This window comes from Melanerpes formicivorus, unplaced genomic scaffold, assembly GCF_026170545.1.
Source record: "Melanerpes formicivorus ecotype bairdi unplaced genomic scaffold, bMelFor1.0.p_v2 SCAF_134, whole genome shotgun sequence".
Classification (NCBI taxonomy): domain Eukaryota; kingdom Metazoa; phylum Chordata; class Aves; order Piciformes; family Picidae; genus Melanerpes; species Melanerpes formicivorus.
This window is the reverse complement of record NW_027142486.1, coordinates 10,527-33,023: the sequence shown is the minus strand read 5'-3', so window position 1 is coordinate 33,023 and position 22,497 is coordinate 10,527. Positions and strand designations below refer to the sequence as shown.

General features: G+C 51.0%; 2 protein-coding genes across 2 annotated transcripts; one reads left to right on the top strand and one right to left on the bottom strand.

The window, feature by feature from the left end:
* Window positions 1-2,354: 2,354 nt before the first annotated feature.
* Window positions 2,355-16,185, top strand: LOC137456670 (E3 ubiquitin-protein ligase TRIM39-like). Its single transcript, XM_068168228.1, has 8 exons — window positions 2,355-2,426; window positions 5,621-5,702; window positions 8,326-8,376; window positions 10,509-10,535; window positions 11,283-11,417; window positions 12,013-12,129; window positions 14,145-14,171; window positions 15,156-16,185. The coding sequence occupies exons 1-8, from the start codon at window positions 2,355-2,357 to the stop codon at window positions 15,713-15,715; spliced, it is 1,071 nt and encodes a 356-aa protein (XP_068024329.1). The 3' UTR covers window positions 15,716-16,185.
* A 3,384-nt stretch (window positions 16,186-19,569) lies between these two features.
* On the bottom strand, window positions 19,570-20,818 carry LOC137456669 (olfactory receptor 14A16-like). Its single transcript, XM_068168227.1, has 2 exons — window positions 20,612-20,818; window positions 19,570-20,525 (listed from the first exon to the last, which is right to left on the bottom strand). Exon 2 carries the CDS (start codon window positions 20,500-20,502, stop codon window positions 19,570-19,572), a length of 933 nt encoding a protein of 310 aa, XP_068024328.1. The 5' UTR covers window positions 20,503-20,525; window positions 20,612-20,818.
* Between the last annotated feature and the right edge of the window lie 1,679 nt (window positions 20,819-22,497).

Below are 22,497 nucleotides of genomic sequence, written 5' to 3'. Positions count from 1 at the left end.
GCTCTGGGAATTTCATGTTGGTGGGAATTTTCAACCCACCACACTCTCTCTCTCAAGGCCTTGCCAGGGGATCTCTGTTTTGACTCCTGTGAGAAGGAGCAGAAAGGAGGAAGGGAGTAGGGGAGGAGGTGAACTGTGCCCTGGATCCATCCAGGGGGTTCTGAGAAGTTTCTGTGCTGTTTATAAACTGTATCTATTAAATATTGTGCATCTGTTGTGTATTTTGTACCTATTCATTGCATTTCACAGCTCTAGATTTTAGTTTGCTTGTAACTAGAGCTTCACTTGCTTCCATCCCAAACTGAACTAGGTCTGGCAATTTTATTTGTGTGTGTGAATTCTCTCAGATTAGTTGGGAGGTGAGATTTTCAACCTACCCCAACTAGCCCCTCACAGCCACTATTTCCAGCCCTGGCCTCTCACCTCAGCTTGCATAGGTTCTTTGGACATGGACTCAGTAGCTCAGTGTAGCAGTTTGGGCTGGGTGCCCTCTGCTGTGTTCATACGAGGGGGTACTTCCTGTGTCCAAAAGTCCAGCCCTGTGGCTGGACACAGGAACCTAGGCATTTCATCCCATAATGAGATGGGGAAAGACTCTGAACATGCTGAGGTGAGGAAGGAGTTCATGGGGCCAGCTCAGATGTGGCCACCTGAGGGAGCTCTGACATCTCTGTGTGCGGCTGTGCTTTGCCTGAGCACATCCAGTGGTAAGTTGATGCTGAACCTGCCGGTCTGGACACGGAGAGCAGAAATGCAACCAACAGCCAGGTGTGAGGAGGTGACACTGGCACAGGGGAGCAAAGTGGCCCAGAGCTGCAGAGCCAGTGGCTCTTTATTGCCATGTAGATGAATGTTACAGATGCACTTTCCCACAGCCTGCCTCCTTCAGCCACTCATTTATCTCCATTTCAGCAGGTGCCCTTCTCCCCAGCTGCCTCTCCCTGCCCTTCAAAATGCAGCACTCTGCCATTTTCTGCTCCCATCCTTTTCTCACACGGTTTGGAGGTACAACATTGCTTATCACCTCCAGGGCCTCACAGACATGAAGGCCAGCTAAACATTTGGTTATCACTTCCCTTTTGGGTTCCCACATCTCCCCCTTCTTTGTTTCTTAATTCTGAGTCTATGGCATCCTGGTATCCAGTCCTGATTCCGATGTCTCCTGGTCTCATTTACACGTGATCAGTCTCATAGCATAGGATCAGGCTTAGGTTGGTAGACTTCCAGCTCTGTAGGCACAGCCATCTGTGATGGGTTGAGGCAGACCCCTCCCCACCACGGGCAGAAATAACGACTCAGACAAACAGATTGCAAAAGTGGCGGAAAGTTTAAATGGAAAGCGGTGAATGTTTGCAGAGAGACAGAAGTGCAGTGACCATAGAAATCCCAAAGCAGGCCCAGAACATCCCATCCCCACCTGAGGGTGCACCCAAGACCCCCAGGGCTCCTTCTTAACCCCCCCCCCCCCCTTCACTGCTAGGCTAGTCTCAGCTGGCCAGATCTGAGACTGCCCATCCCCCCGTGGCCTTGGGCCTAGCCAGGCCTAAGGCCTGGAGACATCTCCCCAGTTACTGGGTGATGGTGAGGAAAGAAAGAGGAACCCAGCACGTGGCTGAAGAGAGAGGAGGCAGCTTGAGGAGCGCAGCTCTGGGAGTTTGGCTTTTGGCTTTGATTCCCTTGCTTTTCAGGCGGTAAGGGGCTGGTGGCTTGGGACTTTCCAAAGAGAGGAGGAGGGGCAGGGGGCTCGGATTGCCTACCTGCCGGAGGGCAGTGACGTAGCTGGGGGAGGGGTTGCCGCGGAGACCGCACGCAAACCAAACAGAACCCAGCGCGTGGCGGAAGAGAGAGGAGGCAGCTTGAGGAGCGCAGCTCAGCCTTCTTGCTGACAGGGAAAAGAAAAAACAAACAAAAAACGGGAAAAAAAAAAAAAAGCCGAGTGGAGAGGGTGGTTACTACAAGATGGTGACCACTAGAGCAAAGGCTAACAGAAGAACAGTGGGCACCCAAACAGAGAGCACTCACAAGCATGCAGATGTTCAGGTAGATGGCTGCAGTGAGTGCTGGAACCTGGCACTCGATGTGGAGGATGGAAGGAACATCTTCTGTGTCAGGTGTGAGCAGGTCAGTGATCTGATGAACATGGTGGTCGAACTAAAAGAAGAGGTGGAAAGGCTAAGAGCTAGAAGAGATGGCAAATGGAAAATTGACTATTCCCATAATCTAACCTCTTCTAAACCAGAACAGGGGGTAACTCTTAGTGGAACAGGGAGTTTGATACCTTCCCACCAGCAAGCCTCTCAACCTCTCTGTAGTAACCCACATGAGCTGGGCCAATGGGAACAGGTCTCTGCCCGATGGAAGAAATGCAAATGGAGAAAGTCTGCTACTTTGAGCATCACGCTGCCTACAGTGCAATTAAAGAACAGGTATGAGGCTCTGCAGGAGGAACAGGTCATTGGTAAGGTCGAGGACTCAAGAAGGTCAGAAGCTGCACCAATGACAGGTTGCCTCAGGCCAGCCATCAAAACTTACCCAGAAAAGAAACCTCGTAGGGTCATCGTTATAGGAGACTCCCTACTGAAGGGAACAGAGGGCCCAATATGCAGACCAGACCCATTTCATAGAGAGGTCAGCTGCCTCCCTGGTGCCCAAGTAAAAGACATTGTAGATAGAATTCCCAACCTCGTGAGCCCTTCAGACTACTACCCACTGCTGGTCTTTCAGGTGGGCAGTGACGATGTAACAATGAGAGGCTCACAATCTATTAAAAAAGACTTCAGAACCTTAGGGCAACTGCTAAAGGGATCAGGGGCTCAAGTCGTGTTCTCTGCCATCCCTCTAACACCAGCAATGGATAAGGAAACACTGAGGAAGGGCCAACAGGTCAATTCATAGCTCAGGGGCTGGTGCCATCGACAGGGCTTTGGATTCCACAATCATGGATTGGTTTTCAAGGCACCTGAGCTGAAAACAACTTATGGGACACACTTGTCCCAGAGGGGGAAAAGAATCTTGGGGCAGGAATTGGCAGGGCTCATTGATAGGGTTTTGAACTAGGTTTGAAGGGGGAAGGGGTTAATAGTCTCCTGCTGGCTGGTGACAAACAGAGGCGCAGCTCACCAGCAGCAGAGAGAAGGAGAGCTGGTAAGGGCTCTCAACTTGCTGCCCTGAGGCAAGCCACAAATGATCCACCAGGACATTCTGTGGAAACCAAGGGGAATTGGCACAAGAGGAGGACAGGGCCAGCCCAGCTGAAGTGCTTCTATGCGAATGCGAGCAGCTTGGGCAACAGGATGAGTTAAGGGCCACTGTGCTGCTGGGATGCCACGACATAGTGGCTGTTACTGAAACTTGGTGGGATGAATCCCATGACTGGAATGTAGGCATAGATGGGTATAAACTCTTTAGGAAGCATAGGCAGGGAAGGAGAGGAGGAGGTGTTGCCCTCTATGTCAATAACCATCTGGAATCAGTGGAGCTCCACCTGGGGAGGGATGATGAGCTGGTTGAGAGTGCATGGGTTAAAATTAAAGGCAAGACAAGGGAAGGAGATATTACTGTGGGGGTCTCCTACAGGCCACCTGACCAGCAGATCCAAGCAGATGAGGCCCTCCACAGGCAAATAGAAGCGGCTTCCAGGTCACAAGCCCTGGTCCTCATGGGTGACTTCAACCACCCTGACATCTGCTGGAGGGACAACACAGCAAGGCACCAGCAATCCAGGATGTTCCTGGACTGCATAGAAGACAACTTCCTCCTCCAAATGGTAGAGGAACCAACAAGAAAAGGTGCTATGCTGGACCTTGTTCTCACCAACAGGGAAGGGCTGGTAAGCAATGTGAGGCTCAGAGACAGGCTTGGCTGCAGTGACCGTGAAGCAGTTGAATTTAATCTCCTCAGGGCAATCAGGAGGAAGTATTCTAAGCTTATGACCCTAGACTTTAGGCATGCAGACTTTGATTGCTTCAGGGATCTGCTAGCCAAAGTGTTGTGGGACAATGCCCTAGAGGGAAGAGGGACCCAGGACAGCTGGTCAATATTCAAGGACCACCTCCTCTGTGTCCAGGAGCTCTGTATACCAACAAAGAGGAAAGCAGGTAAGAATGCTAGGAGGCCTGCCTGGATGAGCAAGGAGTTACTGGACACACTATTACTTAAAAAGAAACTCTACAGGCAGTGGAGGGAAGGACAGCAAGAGCAGGGGGGAATATAAGGAAGCTGCCCGAGCAGCAAGAGTCCTGGTTAGGAAAGCCAAAGCAGAGTTTGAATTGAATCCAGCCAGGGAGGTTAAAGGGAACACTAAGAACTTCTACAGGTATATGAATGGCAAGAAGAAGACTAGGGAAGGTGTGGGTCCCCTCAGAAAGGAAACTGGTGACATGGTCACAAGTGATGAGGAAAAGGCTGAGGTACTTAATAACTTCTTTACCTCAGTCTTCACTGCAAGGGCCTCTAGCCACACTCCTGATGTTATGGAAGACAATGCCAGGGACAGGGACAATACTATGATACTGTACTATTCTATTCTAATTACAGGTGGGCCAACCTGTAATAGTGAAGCTGCCATCAGTTGGTATAGTGCCCATGACATTGGCCAAACCCCGAGGGTTACACGCATGGGAAGCACTGGATGCTAAGGGAAGGACTCATCGCAGCAGTGTGCAATGGGTTGTTCCCAACCGTTGACTTAACCTGCCTGGTTGCTACACACTGAAGTGAGTTCTGCCTCCATACAGCATGGAGCCCGGTTCCAGCCAGCACTTGGAACAGGGAGACTGGGACCGTGAATGAGGAAGACCAGTCATCCAGGGACTAAAGCCCATCATTGGGGTGGGCAACCAGAGAGGATGCTTCTCCAGAGACTCATCGACGTTGGACAACTGGAAGAGACAACTCCCCATCAGAGACCCATTCAGCACTGGACAAACACTGATTTGACTCAGAGTGACATTGCTCTAATTAAGACCCTGCTATAGACTTAGAGCTTGTATGGTTGTGTAACGTTGCTGTGAAATAGCTGAGTACATTGCTGTCTGCTATAGGGAAATGAAAACCCGCAAGGAGTATACGTAAAGGCAATTAAGTAATAATCATTCCCAGCTCATTAAACACAGATCTGTCCAATGCCATTGGGGTGGATTGTCATGGAAGAAGTATTAACAAACCTGCTAAACCTGTCTGGCCACTGACCTTTCTCCTCCCTCCCCATTGCAGGGTCTAGGATGGAGGTCGAGGAGCCAATAGGCAGTTGCTGTTGAGGCTGCCTGGGGGGGTGGAAGCTGAACTCTGTGCCTCACAGTTCAGATAGGCAACTGCACATGTCAGAGGCTATTTATGAAGGTGTCTGCACTTTGCCCACCAGACAACATTTTGAATTGATTGGCTGGATTTGAACAGGTGATCTGCCATTGGGCCGTTCAGTTTTCAAAAAGGGAATTTATAGGGGAAGATTTCAGAGCCCACACCCTGTTCGTTAATGGGATTCAAGGTGGCAACAAGCACCTACATTGCTCTCCTGTCATCAGGGTGATTGGCTTCTTTTTTCTAGCACCCTGTGTGAGTCACAGATCTTTGCCATAGCAGCTCCTCTCTCTCTCTCTCTTACTTCTTCTAACTTTGGAATTTGCCTTTTGGATTACAAATTGCAACTCAGAGCATCGCTTCATCCAGCAAAGGTTTTGGTGATAACAACTCAGCGGTTCGTGAGTAACTCAGGCTAATTTACCTGGTTATCTCTAAGGTTTAAAACATGTTTACCTGTTGCTTAGCTCCCTTGTAAGCTGAGGGCTCCATCTCACCACCCAAGGCGGCACTGCCCTTTGTTTTTGTGCTTGTAAGAGTTTCCAGTTTGTTTCTCTGTATTCCAAGTTTCTCATTTTCCTATGCTGTCATTCCACTGTTTATTAGCTTCCTATCTTGTGTGCTCAGCCTGCCATGGGCCAGGCAAATGAACCTGATCATAGTTTCATAGTTTCATAGTTTCATAGTTTCATTCAGGGTTGGAAGGGACCACAAGGATCATCTAGTTCCAACCCCCCTGCCATGGGCAGGGACACCCCACACTAGATCAGGCTGGACAGAGCCTCATCCAGCCTGCTCTTAAACACCCCCAGGGACGGGGCCTCGACCACCTCCCTGGACAACCCATTCCAGGGTTTCACCACTCTCATGGTGAAGAACCTCCTCCTCACCTCCAGCCTGAATCTCCCCACCTCCAGCTTCATTCCATTCCCCCTAGTCCTATCACTACCTGAGATCCTGAGCAGTCCCTCCCCAGCCTTCCTGTAGCCCCCTTCAGATACTGGAAGGCCACAATTAGGTCACCTCGGAGCCTTCTCTTCTGCAGACTGTACAGCCCCAACTCCTTCAGTCTGTCCTCACAGGAGAGGTGCTCCAGCCCTCTGATCATCCTTGTGGCCCTTCTCTGGACACGTTCCAGCACCTCCACATCCCTCTTGTAATAGGGGCTCCAGAACTGGACACAGTACTCCAGGTGGGGTCTCACCAGGGCTGAGCAGAGGGGGAGGATCACCTCCCTCGGCCTGCTAGCCACACTTCTCCTGATGCAGCCCAGGATCTGATTGGCTTTGCGGGCTGCAAGTGCACACTGAGAGCTCCTGTTGAGCTTTTTGTCCACCAGCACCCCCAAGTCTCTCTCCTCAGGGCTACCCTCCAGCCAGTCCCTGCCCAGCCTGGATTTGTGCCTGGGATTGCCTCGACCCAGATGCAGGACCCTGCACTTGCTCTTATTGAACTTCATGAGGTTGGCTTGTGCCCACCTCTCCCGCCTGTCAAGGTCCCTCTGGATGGCCTCCCTTCCCTCCAGCGTGTCTGCTGCACCACACAGCTCGGTGTCATCAGAAAACTTGCTGAGGGTGCACTCAATGCCACTGTCCATGTCCCCCACAAAGATGTTGAATAAGACAGGTCCCAGGACTGATCCCTGAGGGACTCTGCTTGTCCCTGGCCTCCACTGGGACATGGAGCCATTGACAGCCACTCTTTGGGTGCGGCCATCAAGCCAGTTCCTTATCCATCTAGTGGTCCACCAATCAAACCCATGTGTCACCAGTTTGGAGACCAGGATGTGGTGTGGGACAGTGTCGAAGGCTTTGCTCAGGTCCAGGTAAACGACATCAGTTGCTCTCCCCTCGTCTATTAATTTTGTCACCTGCTCATAGAAGGCAACCAGGGTGGTCAGGCAGGATTTGCCCTTGGCAAAGCCATGCTGACTGTTCCCAATCACCTCTTCACTATTCTTTTGAGCGAGTAGTGACTCCAAACTAGCTCAGTGATCAAACTAGCTCAGAGAAATAATTTGTGATCTCTAATAAATCATATCCATATTGTGACAGCTTTAGGCTATGCCTTTAAGAAGAGACAATTACTGAAACACTCTAGCTGAATGTTTTGGTGTAAAAAGGAAAACAAAGCTAATTCTGAATGAATTTCATTATTAGATCAGTGGGAATGTAACTTTAGGATTTTTAGTTTTAGTTCTGTTTGTTTCAGTCAGTCTGTGCAGTCTGTCCATGCAGTCTGAGTCCGGACAGCTGCTGTCTCTCTTCTGGCAGTTTTTGATCTTGGACTAATGAGATAAGAGACTAACTTTTTTTTTTTTCTTCCCTTAACTGCTTTGAACTAACAAAATTTCCCTTAATATCCTTTCTCTCTCTAACCCCTTTTGGGAAAAAAAGGAGGAAGGGGAAAAAGGGGGTTTGGGAGGCACCTTCCTCCATCGAGGGGAGGGAGAGTTTTTTCTGTGTTACATTCTACCCTGTGTATTTTTGTATATACTGTAAATACTGTATATTGTGTATGTATTCACCACATTGCATCCTGCTTGTAAAATACAGCTCCTTTCCATTTTGCTTCTCCAACTGAGTTAGTTGTGGTTTTGTGTGTGGGGAGAACTGAACTTTTCTCACTACCACACATATTTTATCATATTTCCAGCTTATAAATTTGATCATAAACTATATCAACTGTTCAAAGCTGAGCCCTTCACCAGCTGAGCAAAGGTCATCTCTGATCCCTAGGCTGCAGGGGTGCACTTTGTCCTCCCTGACAGCAGGCAGGGTGCAGCTTTTCTCCTGCCATGAGCTCCATTCTGGTGCTGGGCAGTGGGCATCCGGTGAGGGTCTGCTTGGCTTCAAACTCTCTGGAGCATCAAAGCTCCCTTGGCACCTGGTTGCCTCCAGTACCAACACCTTGCCCCGAAGGGGAGGCAGGGCCTGGGGGCAGAGGAGGGATCTGGAGGCAGAGGAAGGCTGAATTTCAACTCCAGTGCCTCAGTCTTCTGTGCCTTTTCCTTCCCTTCTGCAGGTGGAATTTCAGCTGTCCTGTGTCACTGTCCCCCTTGGGTGGCTCAGGCAGGTAAGTGTCTCTCCTCCTGCCCTGAAGGCTGTGCTGCTGTGGGGCTGCAAGAGCAGCACTCTCTTGCTTTCCTGCAAGCCCTGCACACAGGGGCCAGCAGGCCCTGCTCATCCCCCAGGTCTCCTCAGGGGCAGGCAGCAAGGAACTGGAGGCACTAGCAGCAGAGCTGTTCCCTGCAGGGCCCAGGGAGGAAAAGACAAGGGCCAGGGTGTGTCAGGTCCCAGCCATCCCTGGAGCAGCTGGGAAGGATTTTGCCCCAGGTGGACAAAGAAACCTGACCCAGGTGGGCAGAGAGACTCCCAGGGGGAGGGGTCCCCGGCTCAAGGTCTCTTCCACTCCCCCTTCCTGCCCACAGCCTGTTTAAGGGGAGCCATCTGCCTGCTTCAGCCTCTTGTTCCTGCCCAAGACTCCTCTCTGCTCCTGCAGCTGCCCCATGGTGAGTGCTGCCTCCTGCTGCAGCCACTCTCCTAAGGGCTGCAGCCAGGGACAATCCACACTTACATCCAGAGACTGCTGTGCCAGCTGGGCCTGCTGTTGTGGTGGCTTTTTTCATTTACCCTTTTTGCTTAGGATGGGCATGGAGTGAGGATTCCCAGAGGGCTCCCCTGCACCTGAGATGGGGCAGGGATCTGCTGGGAGTCCATCAGAAGGTGTCACCAACTCTGCCTTCTGTTCTCTAGCCCTGAACCCACCACAGAGTTTTTGGTCACTCTTTGACCCTTGAGGAAAGGCACAGGAAGGCAGAAAGAGCAAGGAGATGTTTGGTAAGAACTAGGTTTGTTCTCTTTGGGCAGGGGTAGAAAGGCAAAGGAGTCACTGAAAGCCCTGGGTCCCTGGGAGGATGGAGTGGGACCAGGAGGGATCTGTGTGTCCCAGGAAGCTGTTCCATCCACTCTACTCCTTCTTTAGGGAAAGGTCTTTGTTCATTTCCTTTTCCATTTGTGTTTTCCTTTTTATTTTTGCTTTGATATGGATGAAACATCTCAGAGGCTCTGAACCTAAATGGCCTTTGAAACTTGAACCCTCCCAAGACCTAGATAAGTTTGTTGAGTCCCATTGGTCTTGCCTGGGGACATCCTTTGGAGCCTCTGGACTCTGGCTCTGTGCAAGGCCAGTGGAGGTCAATCCCTCTGAGCAAGTCACCTGCAAGTTCCCTTCAAGAGCACAGCTGAAGCCAAGGCCTTTGGGGTGGGAGGAATTTGGTCAGAGGGAGGGGCCTGCTGCACCTGAGGGCTGTGAGGCATTTCACAGACCTGGGCAGACTGAGAGCTGGGCAGAGAGGAACCTAATGAGGCTCAACAAGGACAGGTACAGAGTCCTGCAGCTGGGAAGGAAGAATCAACTGCAGCAGGGCAGGTTGGGAAGGGATCTGCTGGGGAGCAGCCCTGTGGAGAAGGACCTGGGAGTGCTGGTGGGCAGCAAGTTCTGCATGGGGCAACAATGTGCCCTGGTGGCCAAGAAGGCTAAGGGGGTCCTGGGGTGCATTAGGAGTGTGTCCAGCAGATCCAGGGAGGTTCTCCCTGCCCCTCTGCTCTGCCCTGGTGAGGCCTCACCTGGAATATTGCATCTAGCTCTGGGTTCCCCAGTTCAGGAGGGACAGAGATCTGCTGGAGAGAGTCCAAGGAAGGGCTACAAAGATGCTGAAGGGACTGCAGCACTGCCTGGTGAGGAGAGGCTGAGAGTCCTGGGGCTGTTTAGTCTGGAGAGAGCAGAAGCCTGAGAGGGATCTGATCCATGTCTATCAATAGCTGAGGGCTGGGGGTCAGGAAGGAGGGGACAGGGACAGGCTCTGCTCAGTTGCACCCTGGGGTAGGACAGGGGGCAATGGATGTAAACTCCAGCACAGGAGGTTCCATCTCAACATGAGGAGGAACTTCTTCACTGTGAGGGTCACAGAGCCCTGGAGCAGGCTGCCCAGAGAGGTTGTGGAGTCTCCTCTGGAGACTTTCCAGCCCCATCTGGCTGTGTTCCTGTGCTGGATTCTATGGTCCTGCTCTGGCATAGGGACTGGGCTTGAAGATCTCTGGAGCCTCCTGCCCAGCTGCAAACAGCTGGACAAGGTGGGACTCTGTGAGCTCCTCTCCCATCCCATGGGAAGAGGAGGACACTAATTACTCTAAACTCTTTTGCAGGAAATCCTTCACACGGTTTCTCTTTTGGTGAGTGCCAGGAGTGACCAACAGCACCTAGGAACAAAAGCCTTCTGAGCAAGGAGGGCTGGAGGCTTCCCATGCCTGAGGGCCCACCACACTCAGATGAAGCCAACTCCCCACTCCAGGAATGGCCACTCCCAAAGGCCTCCAGCAAGTCCTTAGTTATGTTGCCCATCCAGGCAGGTGTCTGGGACTCCAGGCTGCCAGTGTGCAGAGCTGCCTGGGCAGGGGGCTTTTCCCAGCACAGTCTGGGCTCTGCAGTCCCATCCTCCCCAGGTTCTAAGGCAAGGAGTTGCCCTGCCCCTGCTCTGGCCAGCTGGCATCTTGGCAGGGCAGTGTTCTTCCCTCAAGGAACACCTGGCAAGGAGCATGGCCTGGGCTCCTTCTCTGGCTGTGCCTTTGGGTGGTGGGGAAGCAGTGAGCTTCCTTTGGTGCTGCTGAGAAAGTAGGAGATGAAGTTCCACGGGAACAGGGCCTGGCCATGCCCCTGAGCACAGGGCTCTGCTGGGAACACTTTGAGCAGGCAGAGGGCCAAGTGAGAACCCTTCCCAGGTGGCACCTTCAAGGTGCAATTGAATCCCTGTGAGGTGAAGATTTCTAAGGGGGAATGAGGAGAGAGAAATCACCCACAGGAGAGGCCTGGGAAAGATGCTTTAGCAGGGGCCTTCAATCAGAGCTCTTGGGCATCTTCATGGCAGACAGATGATCTCCAGGTACCAGCAGTGTCCCAGTGACACAATATTTTCTTCACAGGAAGTACAGCAAGTTCAACAAGTCCCCCATCAGACTTCCAGAAGCTCTCCCAACAAATGGAAACTCTCCAGAAAGCTGTGCAGGACATGCAGGAATCCACCCAGAGAAACCTTCAGAGCCTTGAGAACAAACTAGGTGAGCAGGGCCCCTGACATCCAATCTGAATCTCCCCACTTCTACTTTTGCTCCATCCCCCCCAGTCCTATCACTCCCTGACACTCTCAAAAGTCCCTCCCCAGCTTTCTTGTAGCACCTTTCAGATCCTGGAAGGCCACACGAAGGTTTCCTGGAGCCTTCTCCTCTCCAGATTGCACAACCCCAACTCTCAGTCTTATAGCAGAGCAGCTCCATCCATATGTCCTTATAGCAGAGCAGCTCCATCCATATGTCCTTATAGCAGAGCAGCTCCATCCCTCTGCTCCTTCTCGTGGCCCTTCTCTGGACACCTTCCAGCACCTCCAGATCCTTCCTTCAGGAATTCTTGTGTGCCCTGTCCCAGGGCCAGCTGCATGCTTATGTGGACACTGCAGGTGCTCAAGGCCTCTCTTCTCTCCCTTGTCTTTGGAAGCAGTGTGTAGCATCTTCTGGGACTGGATCCTCCTTGGCAGAAAAAAGTTCAGCATCTTGTTGGCCCCTTCTGTGAGGAAAGGCCCTGTGCCACTGGTGGGACAAGAGTTTCCCTCAGGGGAGGCAAGGCCATTGTCCTGGTGGCACTGTTGTTTCTTCCCAGGAAAGAATGTGGAGCTGATGAAAACTCTCCTGAAGGCTGTACAGAATGTGCAGATTCTGCAGGAGGCAACTCGCCACGACTTTCAGATCCTCAGAGCAGACCTGCAGAACAATCAAGGTGAGCAGGATCAGCACAGAGAGTCAGAGAGGCAGAAAGCATGAGGCTGGAAGGCACCCTCAAAGGCTGTCTTGTCTAACCCCTCTGCAGCGAGCAGGGACACCTCCAGCTGGATCAGGCTGCCCAGGGCCTGTGGGGGGTTGAAGTTTCCCCCCAGCATTAACTCTCTGCCAGACCAACTCAGTGAGAAGCAAATGAAGCTGTACTTACAAGCAAAACCTACACTCTACAGTGGAATGCAATGAATATGTACAAACCATACAGGATTTACAATATTATACAGATATTTACAAGTAGCAAACAACATGAAACCCCTCCTGGCCAAAAGACCAGAGAAGCCTATTCCACTGCTCCCTCAAGTTCCACCCTGTTCCAAGAGGGGGAGAGAGAGGGCGGAGAGCAAAAAGGCACTGGGTAAGACTTATCCCAAGGCCAGCCAGAAGCACATTATCTACTGAGCAAAGCAAAACAGCCAAGATCAGAAGGGCAGAGAAGGGAAGGGGGAATGGCTTTTATCCCAGCCATTTATCCAATGAATTTGTTCAGAATAATCTTTTGTCGTCCTTTTTACACCCAATAGTGATTTACTTATACTTTTCTACTTTTCTGCTTGAAATCTGCAGCTATATTTTAAAGGCATAGCCTAAAACCACCACAATCCACCCCTTCTAAACAATTGCATTGGCTGTTAATACTATCCCTCTAATCTAAAGCAATACCTACAACAATTAGTAAATAAAGCTCTCAGTCCATTCTGGCTGTCCTCAGATGTAGATGATTCAGAGTTCCAAAAACCAGGTATTAAGAAAACACAAAAGTTTGTCTCTCTGCAGATGAGGCAAGGAAAGGAACAGGGACTCTCAGGACTCTCAGGGTTTGTGCACCTCATGGATTCTTCCTTTGGGTGCAATGTTGTATCTGTACAACACTCTGAAATTAAACTCTTTCAGCTAAAGTTATATTTCCTTGTGGAATACACTGAATTTCACCATTCTCTTGCATTACCCAATAAGTGTGACCCGGACCTTCAGCTGAAACCACCCCTTGGATAGGTTTGGCCTCTCCTGAGGGAGAAAATACTCAAACAGTTTTGCCTAAGAGATTGTTTTCTCTAACAACAGGAACTCTATCACCTTCTACTTTCTGTAGCAGATCTGAGTGTGCAGGTCCAGCTCAGTTCACTGAACCTCTACTATTTACCAGCCAGGTTGCTTGTGCTAAATGTTTTTTCCCAGCTTTTCAAAGATCCACCTCCCATGGCTTTAAGAGTGGTCTTTAGCAAACCATTGTAGCCTTCTATCTTCCCTGCAGCTGGTGCATAGTAGGGAATATGGAATATCCACTCAATACCGTGCTCTTTGGCCCAGTTCTTTACAAGGTTGTTCTTGAAATGAGTTCCGTTGTCTGACTCAATCCTCTCTGGAGTTCCGTGTCTCCACAGGATCTGTCTCTCCAGACCCAGAATGGTGTTGTGTGTGGTTGCATATGGAACTGGATAAGTTTCCAACCATCCAGTGTTTGCTTCTACCATAGTAAGCACGTATTGCTTACCAGAACGAGAACGTGGTAGAGTGATGTAGTCAATCTGCCAAGCTTCACCATACTTGGACCACCTGTCACCATACCACAAGGGCTTAATTCGTTCTGCCTGCTTAATGGCAGCACAAATGTCACACTCATGGATGACTTGTGTGATAGCATCCATGGAAATGTCTATGGATCTGTCACGAGCCCACTGGTATGTTGCATCTCTGCCTTGATGTCCTGACGAATCGTGAGCCCACCGAGCTCAGAACATCTCACTTCGGTGTTTCCAGTTGAGATCAAGATTAGAGTCCATGTCTACTTGAGAAACTCTTGCAGCCAGATCTGCCTGATGGTTGTGGTGTTGTTCCTCAGTAGCTTTGCTCTTAGGAATGTGAGCATCAATGTGTCACACCTTTGCTGGAATTCTCTCAATTTGATCAGCCAGCCTTGGCAAATCCACTCATGGCTGCTTTCCTCTCTTCCCACAGAGCTTTTCAGGATCCAGCGCTACCAAGGTAAGCAGCAGGGCAATGGTACAGCTGAGCACTCACTGGGAGTGCAGCTCTGGCAAGCAGCTCCCAGTGCTCAGAGAGCTCTTGGCTGAGGAACATGCTCAGGGCAGGGATTCTTTGAGAGCTTTGGACTTGGTTGTGTGCTGCCACAGCCCCTGCCTGAGCTTGACAGGAGCCATCCCAGCTATGGGGAAGAGGGATGGTCAACCAGCATTGGTTGCTTCAGGCCCTGCCTCCCACTCCTGGCCTTGCCCTCTTTCAAGGCTCTGGAGAAGTGTCTGCAGCTGCTCTTGCTCCACTGAAGGCTCAGTTCCTTACTCTTTAAATCTGAGTTGAGGTGAGATTGAAAATCTCCTTCAGGCTGTGCTAAGGACTTCACCATGACCCCAACCCAAATTCCAGTTTCTGGTCCTGCATTTCCATAGCCATGAGACTTGTGTCCAGCTGGTTCAAGACTTGGCTGTCCTCCACCATCATTCCCAGCAGGCTCTGCTCCCACACACCAGTTTTCAGCAGTTACTGAACATTTTGGGTCTGTATTTTAGCAGCTCTTGCTGGCCACTGAGTGTCTGCAGTGATTGGCAGGTGGGTTTCAGCTGCCTGCCAGCCTGATCCCTGATCTCTCCAGCTTCCTCCTCCCATTCTGTGACACAGGACATCCTTTGGCCATTCTGATTGCAGCTCCTCAGGCTTATAAAAATCTATTGTAGTTCTGGTGTTGCCAAGGAGGAGCTGCATGGCCAGCTCCTGATCCTTCTCCTCAGGCCATCCCCCCAGCAATTCCTGGTCAGCAGCCCGAGGGAGGGACATGGAAGGGATGGGAGGAGAGAAGCTGGAGGTCCCCTGAGGCAAGAGGCTGCCAGGTGCACCTAAGCATGGAGGGGGAAGGAAGAGCAAGGGAGAGGTGGATGAGGACACAGAGGAGAAAGTCTCAGGAATGCAGAGTTTGTGCTGACTGTTCCTGATGGCATGACTTGGTGGTTGCAGGGGATGTCACCCTGGATGCGGACACAGCTCACCCCAGACTGGAGATCTCTGAGGCGGGCAAGAGTGTGAAAGACACTGGGGCCCTCAGGGACGTTCCCAGGAATGATCTGAGGTTTGACAGCCACCTGTTTGTGCTGGCAAAGGAAGGATACACCTCGGGCAGGCACTACTGGCAAGTGGATGTTGGCAGGAGGAAAAGCTGGACCTTGGGTGTTGCGCGGGAGTCTGTGAGTCGCAAAGGGGCATTGACTCTGTCCCCTGAGAATGGCTTCTGGGCCATAGGGCTTGTAGATGGGCGAGACTGCTGGGCCTTCGTGGAGCCATGGTCCCGTTTGAGTGTGGGTGGGAGGCCACAAAAGATTGGGCTCTTCCTGGACGTCTCAGCCAAGCAGCTGTCGGTTTATGATGTCCATAAGAAAAGAGCTCTGCACACTTTTACCATTGCTGGGGGCAGCAGCCAGGCAGAGAAGTTTTTTCCTTTCTTCTCCACAGGTCTTGCTTCTGGAACGCCTGAGGATGAGCCTCTAAGCATAGTGCAGGATACTGCTGATGATGACTAGTTCTGTGCATTGTGCTGAAGGAAGGACACTTCCTAATGGTTTTTCTTCCTCTTCTGTTTTCTTTCTGTTAGAAAAAGCTTCTCCAGTAGCATAGGAAATAGGTTTTGAGGCACAACTAGAAGTAGTTTCAATTAAGCTAGGTAATGGTAATGCCTTGGGCTTAGATAGCATTGCAGCTGCAGAGAGACACAGGGAAGCAGTCTCTGGCTTGGAACCTGTGAAACTGGCCCCAGACCAATGAGAAGAAACAACTGGAAAGAGAGGATCAGGACTGCATGGTGTTTGGAAAGCATCCAAGACCAGGCAGTGAAAGGACTTTCTCTCTTTCAAGAAGTTGGTAGCCTTGTAATGCATCTGTCTTGTTCAGCCTTCCATGAGCAGTGTGGTTGCCTTGCTCAGGGCTCCCAGCCTTTGGCAGAGCTCCAGTGCAGGCTGTGTGTGATGCAATAAAGGATACTGCTTAGTGGTCATGTTGGTGTGGGGTCATTAAGTTAATGCACTGTGTCAGCTTGGTGAGCCAGCCAGAACCCTGCTCTTGAGCCTGTGAGGAGCAGAGCATCAGTTGGCACCCAGCACCCAGTCGCAAAGGTCATTGGTAATCAGCTAAATGCTTTTTGCTCTCTACACCGCTGCAGTTTGTTCCCAGGGTATATGGCCCACAAGAGCTAAACCATTTCCTTCTCTCAGCTGAGCATTGCTTGAGGTTCTACTCCCTAAAGTCAGTCTATCAGTTGCCCCCCCCACTGCAATATGCCCTAATAAGGCATATTTGCCTTCTTAGTTTCTCATTAATCATAATCATAACACAGCAGACAGATACAATTCCCACAGCTTCTCCAGAGGAGCAGAGTTGGGATGGAAAGAGTGCAGACACCAGTGGAGAATCAACAAGGGCCTCCAGGCCCCCTGCTGCTTGTGCTCAGCTGCCTGGCTGAGCTTTTTACTCAAGCTCTCCTCCCCTGCCTGAGGCATCTCAGGGGCTGAGGTGTGCATGTTTTAAGGAAGCACAGAGAAATTAGGATCCTGTGGCATTCCCAGAAGTTAGAGCAGATGAGGGCAAAACATGGTCTGAGTCTCTCCCTTATTCAGTTTAAGGAGAGCTTTGTGCTGAGTGAGGAGGAGAGAATCTGCAGCATCAGATACTGCTAAGGTCTGAAATGCTTCTTGTGGAGATGCAATGTTCAGCGCCTCAGCTGACCATGCAGAAATGGTCAGGCAAAACACCCCTGGGAAGCCCACAGCCACCAGCAGCTTCAAAACCCCTGCTACACCCTGATGTGGTTCTTCTGCTCACCTGGATCTGCCTCTGCCTTGCCCTGATAGCCATTTGTCACCAGATCAGGCAGGTGAGGTTCTGTGTTAACAACCAGGTGAAAGGGCTGGGACCCACCAAGCCTCTCCTCCCATGGTCAAGGGCAAGACTGGATTGGCCTTGGCTAGAAGCTGCAACCCAAGAGGTGTTGAGTGGTGGAGACAGCTATACCGACATTGACATGAGGGATGAATCTCTGTGTTGCAAGACATCCATCCAGGAGGGGAGAACAGGCCAAGCAGCCTGTGGTTGGCACAAGTCCCATGCACCTGACGTCCCCTGCCTGCAATGAGGACAGCCAAATGAAAGCTGACTGCAGTGATGGCTGTGCCTACAAAGCTGGAAGTCAACCAACCTAAGCCTGATTCTATGCTATGAGTCTGATCACATGTAAATGAGACCAGGAGACATTGGAATCAGGACTGGATACCAGGATGCCATAGACTCAGAATTAAAAAACAAAGAAGGGGGAGATGTGGGAACCCAAAAGGGAAGTGATAACCAAATGTTTAGGTGGCCTTTTGTGTGTGTGAGGCCCTGGAGGTGATAAGCAATGTTGCACTTGTAAACCGTGTGAGAAAAGGCTGGGAGCAGAAAATGGCAGAGTGCTGCATTTTGAAGGGCAGGGAAAGGCAGCTGGGGAGAAGGGCACCTGCTGAAATGGAGATAAATCAGTGGCTGAAGGAGGCAGGCTGTGGGAAAGTGCATCTGTAACATTCATCTACATGGCAATAAAGAGCCACTGGCTCTGCAGCTCTGGGCCACTTTGCCCCCCTGTGCCAGTGTCACCTCCTCACACCTGGCTGTTGGTTGCATTTCTGCTCTCCGTGTCCAGACCGGCAGGTTCGGCATCAACTTACCGCTGGATGTGCTCAGGCAAAGCACAGCCACACACAGAGATGTCAGAGCTCCCTCAGGTGGCCACATCTGAGCTGGCCCCATGAACTCCTTCCTCACCTCAGCATGTTCAGAGTCTTTCCCCATCTCATTATGGGATGAAATGCCTAGGTTCCTGTGTCCAGCCACAGGGCTGGCCTTTTGGACACAGGAAGTACCCCCTCGTATGAACACAGCAGAGGGCACCCAGCCCAAACTGCTACACTGAGCTACTGAGTCCATGTCCAAAGAAGCAATGCAATCTGAGGTGAGAGGCCAGGGCTGGAAATGGTGGCTGTGAGGAGCTAGTTGGGGTAGGTTGAAAATCTCACCTCCCAACTAATCTGAGAGAATTCACACACACGAATAAAATTGCCAGACCTAGCTCAGTTTGGGATGGAAGGAAGTGAAGCTCTAGTTACAAGCAAACTAAAATCTAGAGCTGTGAAATGTAATGAGTAGGTACAAAATACACAACAGATGCACAATATTTGATAGATACAGTTTATAAACAGCACAGAAACTTCTCAGAACCCCCTGGAGGGATCCAGGGCACAGTTCACCTCCTCCCCTACTCCCTTCCTCCTTCCTGCTCCTTCTCACAGGAGTCAAAACAGAGATCCCCTGGCAAGGCCTTGAGAGAGAGAGTGTGGTGGGTTGAAAATTCCCCCCAACATGAAATTGCCAGAGCAGCTCAGCTGGGAGCAAATGAAGCTGGGTTTGCAAGCAAAACCACAATCTACAATGAAATGCAACAAATATGTACAAAATATACGATATTTACGATATTTACAATATTTACAGGTATTTACAGTTTAGAAACACCACAAGAACCCCCCCAGACACAAACCAGGGCAGGTAATAGCTTCCCCTTCCCTGCCCCCTTCTTAACTCCCTGGAAACAAAGGATGAGAGAAAGAGCAGCAATTTATTTACATTCTACAACCTTCTGTTCAAGATCTGTGGAAAATTTTCTAGGCACAGCCTGAAGCTCCCACAGGGAGAGAGGTTGCAAGCAGAAGTGAGAGGAGGAGAAAAGAGAAAGAACTGTTGATGCCTCTGCTCTGTGTGCCCATTAGCAGTCAAATTAATTCTACAGACCTCATCATTCTTTTCCTTTCACAGCCAATGGTCATTTATTTTACTTTCAGTTCTTGCAGTCAGGGACTAGGCTGCAGTTCCCCCTTCAAGCTGTACCACTGCTCCAGGGTGATTGACCTGTGGCAGCTTTCCCAGGCTCAGATCCAGCAAACAGCTTTGAACCTGCTCCTGCTCTGCTGCTCCTTCACATCTCTCTCAGGAGGCCTCTGTCTGCAGAACAGTTCTGCCTGCCCCACCCCTGCACACTCCCATGGTTTAGCTGGTCACTGCTGCCTTCATCTATGAGACACTCTCTTGGGCACTTGGGAAACTGTCCCTGAAGTTCCAGCAAAGTCTTGGAAGAAGGATTTGGGGCAGGAAACTGTTATTGAAAGGCCTTTGATTTTGTTTAAACAAACAAGGAGCACAGCTCCTCTTTCACAAACCCTGGGGGAGAAAGAAAAGAGAGAGGAGATGACAGCATCCTCACAAGTCAAAATCCACCACCTGAAGCAAAAGGTACAGGAGCCAGGCTGGGCCTGCTCTGAGAGGCATCAGAACTGCTCTGCAGGAGAAGACAAAGAGTTTATTGCTTCTGAAAACACCCAAGGATCAGTTTGCTGAGGGCAGCCTTCATCTCCTGGTTCCTCAGGCTGTAGATGAGAGGGTTCACTGCTGGAGGCACCACCGAGTACAGAACTGCCATCACCAGATCCAGGGATGGGGAGGAGATGGAAAGGGGCTTCAGGTGGGCAAAGAAGCCAGTGGTGATAAATAGGGAGACCACAGCCAGGTGAGGCAGGCAGGTGGCAAAGGCTTTGTGGCGTCCCTGCTCAGAGGGGATCCTCAGCACTGCCCTGAAGATCTGCGCATAGGACACCACAATGAACATAAAACAGACAAGGAACAAACAGGAACTGAGCACGATTAACCTGAGTTTCCTGAGGTAGGAGGTGGAGCAGCAGAGCTTGAGGATCTGGGGGACTTCACAGAAGAACTGCTCCACAGCATTGCCCTGGCAGAGGGGCAGGGAAAATGTGTTGGCTGTGTGCAGCAGAGCAGTGAGAAAGCCACAGACCCAGGCAGCTGCTGCCAGGAGGACACAAACTCTGCTGCCCAGGAGGGTCTCATAGTGCAGGGGTCTGCAGATGGCAGCGTAGCGATCGTAGGCCATGATGGTGAGGAGATAAAGCTCTCCTGAAAAGAAAACAACAATAAAAAAGACCTGAGCAGCACATCCTGCATAGGAGATGTCCCTGGTGTCCCAGAGGAAATTGGCCATGGATTTGGGGACAGTGTTGGAGATGTAGCCCAGGTCAATGAGGGCGAGGTTGAGGAGGAAGAAGTACATGGGGGTGTGGAGGTGGTGGTCCCAGGCTATGGTGGTGATGATGAGACTGTTACCCAGCAGGGCAGCCAGGTAGGTGGCCAGGAAGAGCCAGAAGTGCAGGAGCTGCAGCTGCCTTGTGCCTGTGAATGCCAGCAGGAGGAAGTGGGTGATGGAGCTGCTGTTGGACATGGTCTGTCTCTGGGCATGGAGGACTGTTGGAAGAGGAGAAGACATCACACAGGTTAGGAGAGAATTCCTTCAGACAACTCCTTGGCTATTTCCCAGACAATCCTCTCACATTTACTTCTCCTTCTGTTCAGGAAGTTTGTGCACTCCAAGCTTCACAGCCTTGCAGTCATCCCAGCAGGAGGCAGCTGTCCTGTCCTGTGTCTCTGATGGTGCAGATGGGAAGCTCTGCTCTGGAGCATCTCCTGCCCCTCTCTAGAAGAGAGAGATCCCAGAGGCTGTGGGATGTGGCAGCTTTACAAGCTCCACAAACTGCAAATCCATCCTCCTGCACCACAGACTCACCACACCCAGGGCTGGGAAGCTTTCTCCTCTTTGAGCTCTCAGCTCCCAACCTGTCCTGCCTACCTTGCATCTCTCTCTGCCTTCCTCATCTCCTTGAGATGTCCTGACAGTGCCCTCAGCCTTGCTGCCCTGTGCAGAGGAGCAGCTCCTGGGCAGAGCTGTCTCTCTGCAGTGCTGCCTGCTTGCCAGCAGCTCCCTCCAGCCCAGGAGCCTGACCCAGCTCAGCAGCAGAGGACCAGCCCCAGGCATTTAATGACTCCTCTGGTGGCCTTGGTGTCGAGTCCATGAGTCTGAGAGACTGAGAGCAAGCTGAAGAAACCTCTCAGGAAGCCAAATGCCAACTGCCAACTTTGCTGGAGCCTTAATGGGTCCCACTGAGGACCATCACTGACAAAGCCTCCCCAGGGGCTTGTTAGAGCAGAAAAGCAGAAGCAAGAGCAACAACCTGGAGCTCAAGACGGTGCCAGGGTTGCTCTGATGCTGAGCAAACCTGGATGGGCTTGATCAAGCCAAAGGGCCAAGTCCTGGCCCCCAGCCCCTTGGAAGGGAGATCCTGTCCCTCAGACATGGCTCAGGGCTCTTTCTGGGGCAGTGGGATGTGAGGATTTGCAATGTCTGGAGCAGGTCTATGGTGTGACACTGCTGGGTGGGGCAGGGAGGCAATGAGGTCTTTGTGAATGAAGTTCAGCTACCTTCTGGTTGCAGAGACAATGGCCACAGCCATGGTGATGAAGAGGTCATCTCTGATGAGGGCTTTAAGCTTTGCCAATGCCCTCAGTGGTCCCCACTGTTGTCGGACAAGAGGGGACATGGGTCCCAGGAACACCTGCAATTCAGGCCTTGAAGAATTCTCTGTTGATAATATACTGGCAGAAAGGAGATGTGAGAAAGTGCTGATTGCTTGGTATGCTGAAGTCCAGCTGCCCCTGAGATGGGAGGCAAGCGAGATAAGGAAGAGGCGAGATCTGGGAAAGAGAGCAATTAGGCCGGATAGAAGAATTCCACAGAGTTGTGAAAACAATGATGTAACCTTTTAGAGAGCAACCAATAGTATGTTGCCAAGTGGGCATAATTATAGCAAACTGTATATAAGATGTGTCTGATGCTCAATAAAGTGGAATCCGCTGATCAAATTGGTCGTTAAAGCGGCCCCCTTCTTGCAGTAAGTGGCGCTCGAACACGGGACCCTAATGAAGACAAACGTTAGGGTTTAAGAAGTTCTTCGGGACGTTGGGAGATTCGCAGTAAGCCGGGAGGCAAGAAGACGGCCGGCCCGGGATAGCAGTACCGGAGGCTGCAAGAAAAGGGAAGACAGCCTTGAAGCCGAAGACGCTGTAGAGCCGGAAACTGCTTAAACGAGGTCTGTGCGCACAGGTATTAACGTTTAAATACGGTTATGGATAGGCAGGCAGCGTATGATTTATTTAAATGCTTTTTAGAAAAGCGACAGTGTAAGTTAAATTTTAAAAAGGAGTTGGTGCCGTTGTTAAGCTATGCAGAAGAGTTAGGATATTTTAAGGACCCAAATGAGGTGTTTGAAAAATTGCAGTGGAAAAAGTCTGGACAAGACTTGTGGCTGCATGGCTTAGATGATGAAAAACGAGCAAAGGAGTGTGGAAAATGGTGGAAGACGGTTATGACAGCATTGGATCA